The sequence below is a fragment of the Triturus cristatus genome, chromosome 5_2 (genome assembly GCF_964204655.1).
Source record: "Triturus cristatus chromosome 5_2, aTriCri1.1, whole genome shotgun sequence".
Lineage (NCBI taxonomy): Eukaryota > Metazoa > Chordata > Amphibia > Caudata > Salamandridae > Triturus > Triturus cristatus.
The window spans coordinates 617,097,724-617,108,327 of record NC_140588.1 but is presented as its reverse complement, the minus strand read 5'-3'; the positions used below and the strand labels follow the sequence as shown (position 1 = coordinate 617,108,327).

Sequence of the window (10,604 nt, the reverse complement as noted above, 5' to 3'; positions counted from 1 at the left end):
ACTCACTAAATGCAGCAGTGTGACGTCTTCCAGTAGAATACAGGCTGCAACGTGGGGGATTAAATATGACTTACCCGGCCTTAGCACGTGGGGGATTGAATATGACCCGGGCCGCCTTACGGGTCCAGCGAGGTCCACTGCTGGGGACAAATAGGAGCAATCACTCGACAAGCAAATCACTGTCTTTATGGAGCTAGGTCTGTCTTCATGGGGAGGAGAGAAGGTCAGCAGTGCCAATCAAGCTTGAGGCTCCGGGGTGGGGTACTCCTGAAATCAGCCTGAGCGAAGCAAGTTCACCAGGCATGCCGGCAGCGGAGATCCAGAGGAGGGCCCAAGGCATACATGCCAACATTTTAGGACTGGGAAGTTGGAGATTTTGAAATAGAAATAGGGAAAATGTAGTTTCCCCATTGACTTCTATTGAAGAAGATGCAATTTCAGGTGGGAGACAGCTAAAAGAAAGCCATTTTTGGCTTGAAAAATCGGGAGTCTCCCGTCTGACTTGGGTCTATTGGCATGTCTGGCCCAAGGCTAGGGGGCAGGCCTGCTTCAGGGCCCAGTCAGAACCGCACAAGCCAGAAAAATCAGAATTGGCTACAGCATGCAGGCAGCTGCGCGACTTTGTATGCGCAGTTGCGCTCAGGTGGTGCCGGCAAGACCTGCTGGTCCAGGCAGCAGGAGATTCGAGCCATGGGCCCTCATCACCATATGTTGTGCATGTAAGTGCTGCTGTGTTGCCACCAGACCAACCACAATGCCAGACACAGGACAGCAGTGACTGTAATGCGGGCAAAGATCATGAGAGGTCTTTTCCCCATTTATTTATATCCTAGGCCGCACCGGCCCTGAGAGTTGATTGCTACACATCTGGTTCGGGGTTACCACATAGTGGCCAGTTGGTGTAGCATACACTTACTACAGGTGGATAGCTTCACCTTTCACATGGAACACATTCACACACAAAGTAGTTCTCCTCACAGCCAGGGAGTACTTCGGTATTTTGAGAGGTGGGGAGTTGGGGAGGAGGCTTTACACAAAACACAGTTTAGCACAGCATATTCCCAAACAATAAAATTTTGCAAAAACCATGACAAAATAAAACTATAATAACCAGAAGGCTGGTTGCCAGCGCCACACCTATTGACTTTGCCAGTGCTTGTTTCATATTGGGTGGAAAAGCTAGATGAGCTACTCACTAATGCAACTGGGTTCTTCGGAGCTGTGGCTCACTCACATGACGGCATGGTATGATACTGCAAGTGTAACAACATTTCCAAGGTCTGAAAAGGCCTTAAAAACTTGAATGTGTATAATCATTATCAATATGACATTAAATAACATAACTAGCTGCCTGCGCACACTTCCGGAATATTTTCAAGTACTACATTTAATATGGCCGCCGAGTTGATGTTTGGAGGCGGAACCATTGTTGCCACTTTTTTTTTTTTGGTGTGTCTGAAACAATCCTAAAAAGGCGACCATGTTGCAGCGGAACATTTTGACTAACAGCTATGCCAAGATTGTGTAATACCACAATAAAATAGTATTTAAACTTTACCTCGTGTGAGACGTTTCTTTGTATAAATTGTTGTGTACATAATTTTATTTCCCTTTTTGTGAACCATCTCCCGTAATGGTATTTGTTTGTTGGGTGCGTGCCATCCGTGTGAATTCAAACAAATATTCGAGTTATGAGAAGCGTGTGTAAATCGTACCGTCCAGAGTGACATTGGGTGGTCTAGCGTTCTTTATGGCGTTATCTTTCCTTTACTCTCATTTCCTGTTCTTGCAATGATTTTCTTCTAACTAGTTTCTTCTTCCGGTTCACGTTCCGATCGCATATATACAACCACTTCCGGGCTAGGCTCGTCCTCTTCGGTCCGCTGATGCTGGCAAGATGGTGAGTGGTTCTGGTTTTCCGAAAATCCACTGTGTTCCATATCCGCGTCCATCCTTCCTCTGTAGCGGGTGCCTTCCACACGAAAGCCCCATAGCATGTTCTTTACGGACACTGCTCTTTTTTTACGGTAGATATTGTGAGGGCTGCGCGTCTCCATCTGTCGTTTGACTTGGAAGTAACACAGATGCTTTCCCCGCACTGGAATTGGCTGAACATTGCTTCTCTGTTTTTAGCAGAACTATTACCGAAAAGCATAGTGTACTCTTTATGGGCAACCGACTAAATTAAATTAAGGCACTGGCGGCAGTTTCTTAATTTTCTTTTTTTGAAGCACACTACAAAATGAGAATAGAGTTTTTAATCATACTTTGTTTTGCTCGCGCGTGTTTCTAGTTTACCGTTTTGTGTGTTGCAGACCCGAGGTTTTCTCAAGAGTTTTTCGTCCTTTACCTTTAGGTCAGTTCGTACTCGATTTGCGCTGTCCTAGGCTGGAGTGTGACTTTTGCGGTGTTGAGAATTTAATGATTGAGTGATGCTGAGGGGCATGCTGCTAACTCCTTTAAACGACTTTCCCGACACTAATTGCCAGGTTATGCTCCATTTGTAAAGTCCATCAATCTGATGGGTCTCTTGGTGCTTTTAATTTGAAAGTCTGATATTCTCCGGGGTTAATTTGCCTAACTTGACCTTAAATGTTCTACATACTAAAGTGTCGTTCTGTTGCCATTCAGATTAGGCATCTCCGTTGGCAGCTTTCAATATACATTAATGTAATACATCATTCATGTGTTATCTATTTGCGTAGACCGTCAGCCTTGTTTGACAACTATGGGGCATATTAACAAGCCAGGCGATAAAAGTATCGCCGCTTTAGCGGCAGAAAACTGCCGCTAAAACGGCGATAATGGGCTTGATAAAACGCTTTATGGAATTCCCATTGAACCCCGTGTTAAATGTGAAGGAGTCTAACATGGGCTTCAATTGGAATTCCATGGAACATATTATCAAGCCCATTATCGCCGCTTTAGCGGCAGTTTTCTGCCGCTAAAGCGGCGATAATTTTATCGTCTGGCTTGTTAATATGCCCCCGAGTTCGCTGTGTGCTTCATGAATTAGTGGAGTGTGATGCCTTTGGTCTTGACGCCTGAAGTTAAACCACCTACCCTATGGTTAAAGGTTTTGCTAAACCTGTGGTTGGTGGTAAACAAGTGAGTTATGGGCGGTTTACCCCTCCACTGCAAGATTACCGTAGTTGAGTCTCCAGACGAGACTCTTACATTAGAATCCACGAAATGCTGTTCTTGTAGGCTCCCATTGCTATTACTTTTTTAATGCATGTGTCCTTTGTGTGTGTGTACGAATTGACGTATTTTGTTCTTGGTAGGTGAACGTCCCGAAAACTCGCAGGACATACTGCAAGAAGTGCGGGAAGCATCAGCCTCACAAAGTAACCCAATACAAGAAGGGAAAGGATTCCCTCTATGCCCAGGGTAAGACCTAACTAATCTTCGTAGTGATGTACACTTTGTAGATCTCTACCTTCTATGAGAATATTGTGGTTACTTGTCAATCATGCCCTTTTTTTTCTGTAGGAAAGAGACGATACGATCGTAAGCAGAGCGGTTATGGTGGTCAAACAAAGCCCATTTTCCGTAAGAAGGTGAGGATTGATTCTAAAAGTTGCTTGCCAAGTAATATCTGTATGCTCTAGTAAGGGTTAGCTGTGGTCCACCTCATGATCAATAATGCATTGTTTGGGCTTAGCCATGGTTTATTGTTGCAAGTCCATGTCGTGAGGTGTGTAAAGAAAAAAACAAACTTACCTGGGTTGTCCTTACCAGGGCCCTAATCACGCGTGGCAGAGTAATTGGTTTGATATTGCACTCCTGATTCAATCGGACTGGGCAGAGTCAGTTTTTTAGTGTAATAAATGGTATGTTACTCTATCTAAAACCTGTGTACTCATCAAATCGGTAGTAATTGCATGCGGTTCTTATGGCGTTAGTTCTTTTAAGCATTGCATTCTTGGGCCTCTTAATCTTTAAAGATTGGCATGGCACGGAATAGCCAAGATGCCCAGCCCTGGTCCTCTTGGGACATTAAGCCTAAAAACAAGCCAGGATTTGTCTGCATCAGAAGCATGCTACCGGCAGTATTTAAAAGCAAGTTGACACTTCATCACAACAAAACCACTTTTAACTTGTTTAATTACCTGTTGAAAGTGACTACGTGTCAGGAAGGAATGACTTGGTAACACAATGTTTTAGTTGCAAGATTATGCCCGCAAAATGCGTTGAGATCTTTGTAATATCTAACACAGCTAGTTATTTCGGAATGTATCATATTTTAACATTAGACTAAGCAGCGCTTTTATTTTATTTTTTAGGCTAAGACCACGAAAAAGATTGTATTGAGATTGGAGTGCGTTGAGTCAAACTGCAGGTCCAAGAGGATGCTGGCCATCAAAAGATGTAAACACTTTGAATTGGGCGGAGACAAGAAGAGAAAGGTATGTTTATGTTTAAAGTATTTTATTCAGCGTGACACATCCAGACACACATACAGCAGTATAAGATCGGCAAATAATGCAAAGTTCTTAGCATGTTTTTAGGAGGGAGTTTTACTTGCATACCATCCAAAAATTTAACGGGCTCTTTGTAACTATTTATTGTGTTCTTTTCTCTACAGCCCTTTATGTAGTGTGGGTTGTATTGGTTGCTTAATTTAAAGATGGCTTTTGATCTCAGAGCAAGTAATCTGTAATGGAACACATTTGGGACTGGGCAGACTGACCACTCTGGTTTATGAATCATGAGTTTGTGGGGGTGTTGTGTTGTCTAAAATAGGGTTGTAGATTTTGAGTAATGTTGATGATTGCACTGCCTAATGTACGCTGAGCAGAAAAATCGGTGCAACAGGTGTATATACAAATAGTTTAAGAATTAAATGTACACAATGGTTAAGCATCTTAACTAATTTCTTTTAAGTGTGCAAAACAATGGCGTGGTGTAAATGTCACTGCTTCAACGCGTTGTAATGTGTTAAAACAATAGTGCCCAGATTGGTCAAAAAGGGGAAAGGTAACTAGTAACTCCTTATAGACCCTGTCACGGGGCGAATAACTGCTCTAAATGATAGGGTGGTGGTATGTGAACCTTTTGGTTAGTGCTTTATTCCAACCTGAAGCTGATAAAGTGTGGAGGTGGTACAACAGACTAGGACTGATAAGCAGAGATGGAAACCTGAATGGGCGTTTCTAAATAAAGAGATTTTCCCACCTCAGGCCCTTAAATAATTCTATTACCCGCACTGTTTGTTATGAATAGTCTACCTTCCTTGGGCGTCAAGGAGGGAGACTGTCGTGGGAAGCAAGACTACTTGGGCTTCTCCAGTTAGCAGTCTGGTTTTTCATGCTGTCTTAAGTAGATACACTTAACTGTGGGGCTATGGCTTAAGGCCCCTTCTTTCCATATGTGCTCTAGCTTCTTGGAAACCAGATATCCAGGTTTGAGGCAAAAATGGCCTGGCCCTAATTACTTGCCTGTGGTGGCTTGTGCTGGGCTTAAGTTGTCATAACAATGCTCTTGGTCCCACGTGGCCTGGGGAGTGCTTGAGCTCACTTTCAGGGGAACTTGAGTGTTGGTCTATTGATGCACCTTAAAGTTTTCTCAATATTTCATGATTGTCTTCACTTTAGTACTCTTGATATTTAGGAACATGCGTTTTTACTACCAACCATTATTGCAGATAGCTGCAGTTGAATGGTAATATTGTCTAACATTATTGCTTTTTAATGAGATGCCTTATACAGAGGAAGTAGCTAGTTAAATGTGTTGTATAAATGCAGAATGGATTAATGTCAGACTAACCTTTAACCATTTTTTTTTCCATTTCAGGGCCAAGTCATCCAGTTCTAAGTTCCATCTTTGTTCTCGGTGCAATAAAATAACTTAAAAATATATACGGGTTTGTGTTTTTGTTAAGTTGAATTGGAGTATCCTGTGCAGTTCTAAAAATGAATGCAAGGTGTTCTACTCCAAGGGTTAAAGTGAATTTTGTTTCACTTTGAAATGAAGTAAACTTATAGGCGCACAAATACCCAAAGGCATCGAGGCGCTAAAGACTGCTAGAACAGATAAGAGCACTCATCCAGTCACCTCTAAGAGCCAAGTTTTAAGGGCTTTCCTAAAAGCCATGTGGTTTCTCAGACTCATTTAAACTTATTACTAGAATTGTGTGCCAGGTTATCCCAAGTTATGTGACATGGAAGAGGCAAAATGTGCTGCATGAGGAAATATACAAGCTATTCTTTGGTATTATCTAGCTATATTTAAACACTAATATTGAAAGGTATTCTAGTGGGATTAGAGCGCTGTAAAATATCGAAGTTTCTCAATGTCAGCACATTCAGCAGATCCTAATGAAAAAATTAACCCACACTTGTTTTTACATAGAAGCATAGGAACATCAGTTTTATCAACGCCTTTTGGCTGCCAAGTAAAATAGATTGTATAGAACGTTCGTATAAAATGGTACACGTAAACCAAAAACTAAACTTTATTTAACAATTTGTTTAATGAGTGGGTTTATTTGTTACATCTCTCGCCTTCTAAACATGTTTTCAGTATTGGGTTTGCCCTTGAAACCGGGCGTCCAGAAGCATCTCTGCCGAACTTAGTGCATTAAATGTTGTGTGCATGTCTCACTAGGTGCCACTTAAGGATTATAGACCTAAGACCACATGGGGGCTACCAACATAACTTTTAACATAGCAAGTTGTAAATAACGTACTATCGTGCTCCATCACAGCCCAAGACTGAAGAGGATGCAACAACTAGCCCTCCTCAGATACCTACTTATCCATTACCTCCAGGGTTGTGGTGCCAGCACCACCCCTTCGTACTCCCCACCAGAGTTTTCAGAATCTCACTGAGATACAGGTATCTCCTGTCACTCTACCCCTCGACACCCCGTTTATCCGCAGACTATCTGTGGGCGGATTATGTTGTAAATACCCCCTGCCTGTAACATAAATTAGACACAAACAAAAATCTGACAAGTAGAACTGGAGATTTATTTTAAAGGTTATAGGCGAAATTAAGGCCTTAAAAGCACACTGCAGCAACTGGTTATCTGGTCTGACAGGACAGTCCCAAGATCTGGTAGACCGCAATGGAGGGAAGGCTGAGGGCTTCGGGACTCGCAGTAGGCAGAATCCAGGTGCTGGTTCAAGGTTTTTGGAGCCCTTGAAGCCACTGGTGGCCCTGAGTTCAAGGTGCAGGTCCAATCCTTCCTCAGGCAGCACAGCAGTCCTTGCAAGCAGAGCCGCTGGGCAGTCCTTTCATCAGAAGTCCTGATGCATCCACAGGTTCAGAAGTGATATGAAGAGTGGGAGGGGGGGGGGAGGAGGACAAATATTTGGCCTTGTTGGTAGAATGTTAAATTTGATTAATGGTCTTATAAAAATGTGCTTGGCTTTTTGTAGCTCCGGATGCTCAAATAACACGATTAAGATCTTGAACTTGTATACAGCACATTTTGCAAATTTTCTCTTTCGACTTTGGCATGGGAGTCAGTTTTCCAGCTAAGCCCAAATACATTTTTGGGAGTTAGTATTACATCTAAGCCCAAATAAATTGTTTGCTCGCTCAAAGGATCTAAAGAATGTTGATTGTTTTCAGCTTAGCAAAGATTTCCACTCAAGGCAGCCCTAAGTGTACCCCCACCAGAGTAGGGACCTACACTGCCTCAAAACCGCTGCCAGGGATAAAGTATGAGGAGTATAAGCCAATTTCAAGACTTAAAGCAGGGGGGGGGGGGTGGCCAGAATTTAGCTTACAAATTTGGTGCAGGATTTGCCCTTTGACCATATCGAAGGAGAGCCAGTGGTTCATATCCAGCCCCTCTGCTATGTATGACAATGAAGTGGGGATTTTAACCCTGAACAATGATAACCTGGCAAATGGTCTCCCACAGGTCCTATAGAATCTGTTCAGTGTGCTAGCCTGGGAAACAGCCCTGCTTACAGTTGAATATGCTATATCTCGTTAAGTTTTTGAAAAACTTTGAGATATAGGAATCCACCCATTCCAGACCCCCAACATCCACTGTACTGTATTCTGAGCCCTTTTTATGGAAAACCAAGATCTTACTTTTGGCAATGTTAATTTTTAAGAAATGGACTTCTGCATAGTCTGGGTGTCAAAGCGACGTTGCAAGCAAATGGGTGTTAAATCAGATGGACATGTCATCCACTTATAATAGAGAACCAACGTACATTACATCAATTCTAGGGGCATCCCCCTCACCGAAAAAATACAAACTAATTTTTTTAATTTTTTATCTTGCTGGGGCACTTTCCTGTTGGGGCCGGGGTCCCAAATACGGCCGGCATTTTTCAATCCTTGATCTGTCTGCTGCCTTGGCTCAGTCCCACACACTATTCTCCTGCACAGTCTGTTATAGGTGTTGAGGGCACTGTGTGGTACTAGGTCAAGTAATTCTTACTCTTGCCCACCTGCACAGGGTTTCTTGTTGATGCCACGATCAGGAGCACCACCTTATTGGGCTGCATATATACCCAAAAAGCGAGCCTTCCATGGACCACAACCCTCCGATTGCTCCTCTGCTAGGAGTGGCCTTTACGTCTACCGAGACCATCCCTTTATTCCCTTTCACGTTATGACCCTATTGCTAAAAAGGGCCACCCGTATTACTGGACATGAGGTGATTCCTCCCTCATTGGCATCATACCACCATGAGTTGCCTTACGTCCCCATGACAATTTCTGTGAAACACCCTTTCCTGGAAATGTACCTTCAGGGAACCTCTCTAGGCTCCCCTGGTAGACTCTTATTACACTTTTCCCATTTGAGTAGATCGGCCTCAAGCTTTTCCATCCTGTGAGACTCATTGCACATACACCCGTGTACAACTCTGCCTCAGTTCCCATAGAATGTATTTTTGAATCCAGTTTTTGATTTACTGTCGCTCCAAGGTGGCCGCTGGTCATGCATGGTACCGCCACAATGATGGTTTAGCGCTCTAGTGTCCCAACACTGAAACCGGTCATAACAAGCTCCTGTCCCCTCCAGGATCATTCTCCTGGGGATGCAGAGACTGGTAGGTGCTAGTACACTGACTGATCCCCGCTCGGCAGACTTTTCTCTTCCTGCTTCACCGTATACCTTTCCAGCAGTGATGCCTGCTACATTTTACAGATGGCATGCTTCAATACGGCTCCTCCGCTCCACCTGATGTTTCCATTATTTTGCCTAACTTGCATAAGCGCCACAACCTAGGTCTCTGACCCGTTTTTTTTATTTATAATCACAGCACTACAATGAATGACACCACAAGTGTGTGATACGAGCACTGCCAAGGGACTTATTTCTTATAGGTCTTTGATGCAAAAAATAGTTCACCAGCTACCATGAGCACTTTGAGGCATGAGTATTCAGGGGCACTTTTACATGTTCCACATGTTTTTGTATCGTATGCGTTTACGATGTTAGTCACAAGTCATGATGAAGATGGTCATTTCCTCCATACAGCTCTCTAATGGACATGATCTATGACTGGGTCTGTATCTGTGCCATATATTCCTGCAGATTCATGAGACCTGAAACTTTTTTAAACGTGTGTATGTATTGTCTGTCAACTGTCAGTCGCCAGAGCAATGATGGTAATTTCCCCCACACATCGCTCTTATGGGGCATGATGGTCAATGACCGGGATCTGCTTGTATTCCTGCGGATCCTTGAAACCTATTAAACGTCCAGGCTAGCACCGGCATAGCCATGATTTCTCTTGTGACCATTTACATCTATCATATGGGGCATGATCTCCTGTGACAGCAACCTGCTTTAAGCCACACACCAACTTTACATGCAATCTGAGATACTCAGACAAACACTGACATTAGTCATGACCTACTCTTGATTGCTTAAGACTATTTACTACTTCTTGCCTTAGATACATATCCCTGATACGAAGGAGTGAGCTATTTGTTGACCGTGGGTACCACGGTCACAGCGACGTCTCCTGCGGACATCACTGACTGCTCACCATTGGGGCACCCCACAGCAGTACTCACCTGTGTCTTGTATGTTTTTGATCCAAGCATACACTTTTTATATGCATTTTTACCGGCTTTCTGTACACCCTTTTTTCATTCTACACGGTTGGGGAACCACTCTATGGGTCCATGACTTGGGGACATCCCGGTTAGTTCACTGTACCAGGATTTTAAAATCTTCACTTTGGTTTTTCCTTCCTACAGGTCGGTACCGGAACACACACAGTAGGTAGCACCAACTCGGTGTGGGGTAGTTTCTCTACTATAAATTTTGTTTGTCCTGATGAAGCACCACGGATCCCTATGACCAGTAGCGGCGCAAACCATGCCGAGACATTTGTGAAGGAGTGACCGTAGTTAGGTCCCTCACCTGAGATGGTAGGAGACTCCCCTATCTAGTCTCAACGCCCATACTACCAGGGTTCCTTTCAACCCCTGAGGTAGCACTCACCTGCCATAGGGTTTTAGGTCTCTCCTAGGCAGCGCGCATGCGTTGCTCTAGGAGGGCCTTTAGCCATCGGTCTGCTCCTTTTCAGGCACTCCTGCTGGCATCCACCTTGCGGGAGCGAGCAGCGGCGCGCATGGTAATTGAAGTGGAGGCCAGCACGAGTGCATTTGCCTGCCTTT

General features: G+C 43.8%; 1 protein-coding gene across 1 annotated transcript; it reads left to right on the top strand.

The window, feature by feature from the left end:
* Window positions 1-1,792: 1,792 nt before the first annotated feature.
* On the top strand, window positions 1,793-5,859 carry RPL36A (ribosomal protein L36a). Its single transcript, XM_085607703.1, has 5 exons — window positions 1,793-1,900; window positions 3,285-3,390; window positions 3,493-3,560; window positions 4,287-4,409; window positions 5,797-5,859. The coding sequence occupies exons 1-5, from the start codon at window positions 1,898-1,900 to the stop codon at window positions 5,815-5,817; spliced, it is 321 nt and encodes a 106-aa protein (XP_085463829.1). The 5' UTR covers window positions 1,793-1,897; the 3' UTR covers window positions 5,818-5,859.
* Window positions 5,860-10,604: the final 4,745 nt, after the last annotated feature.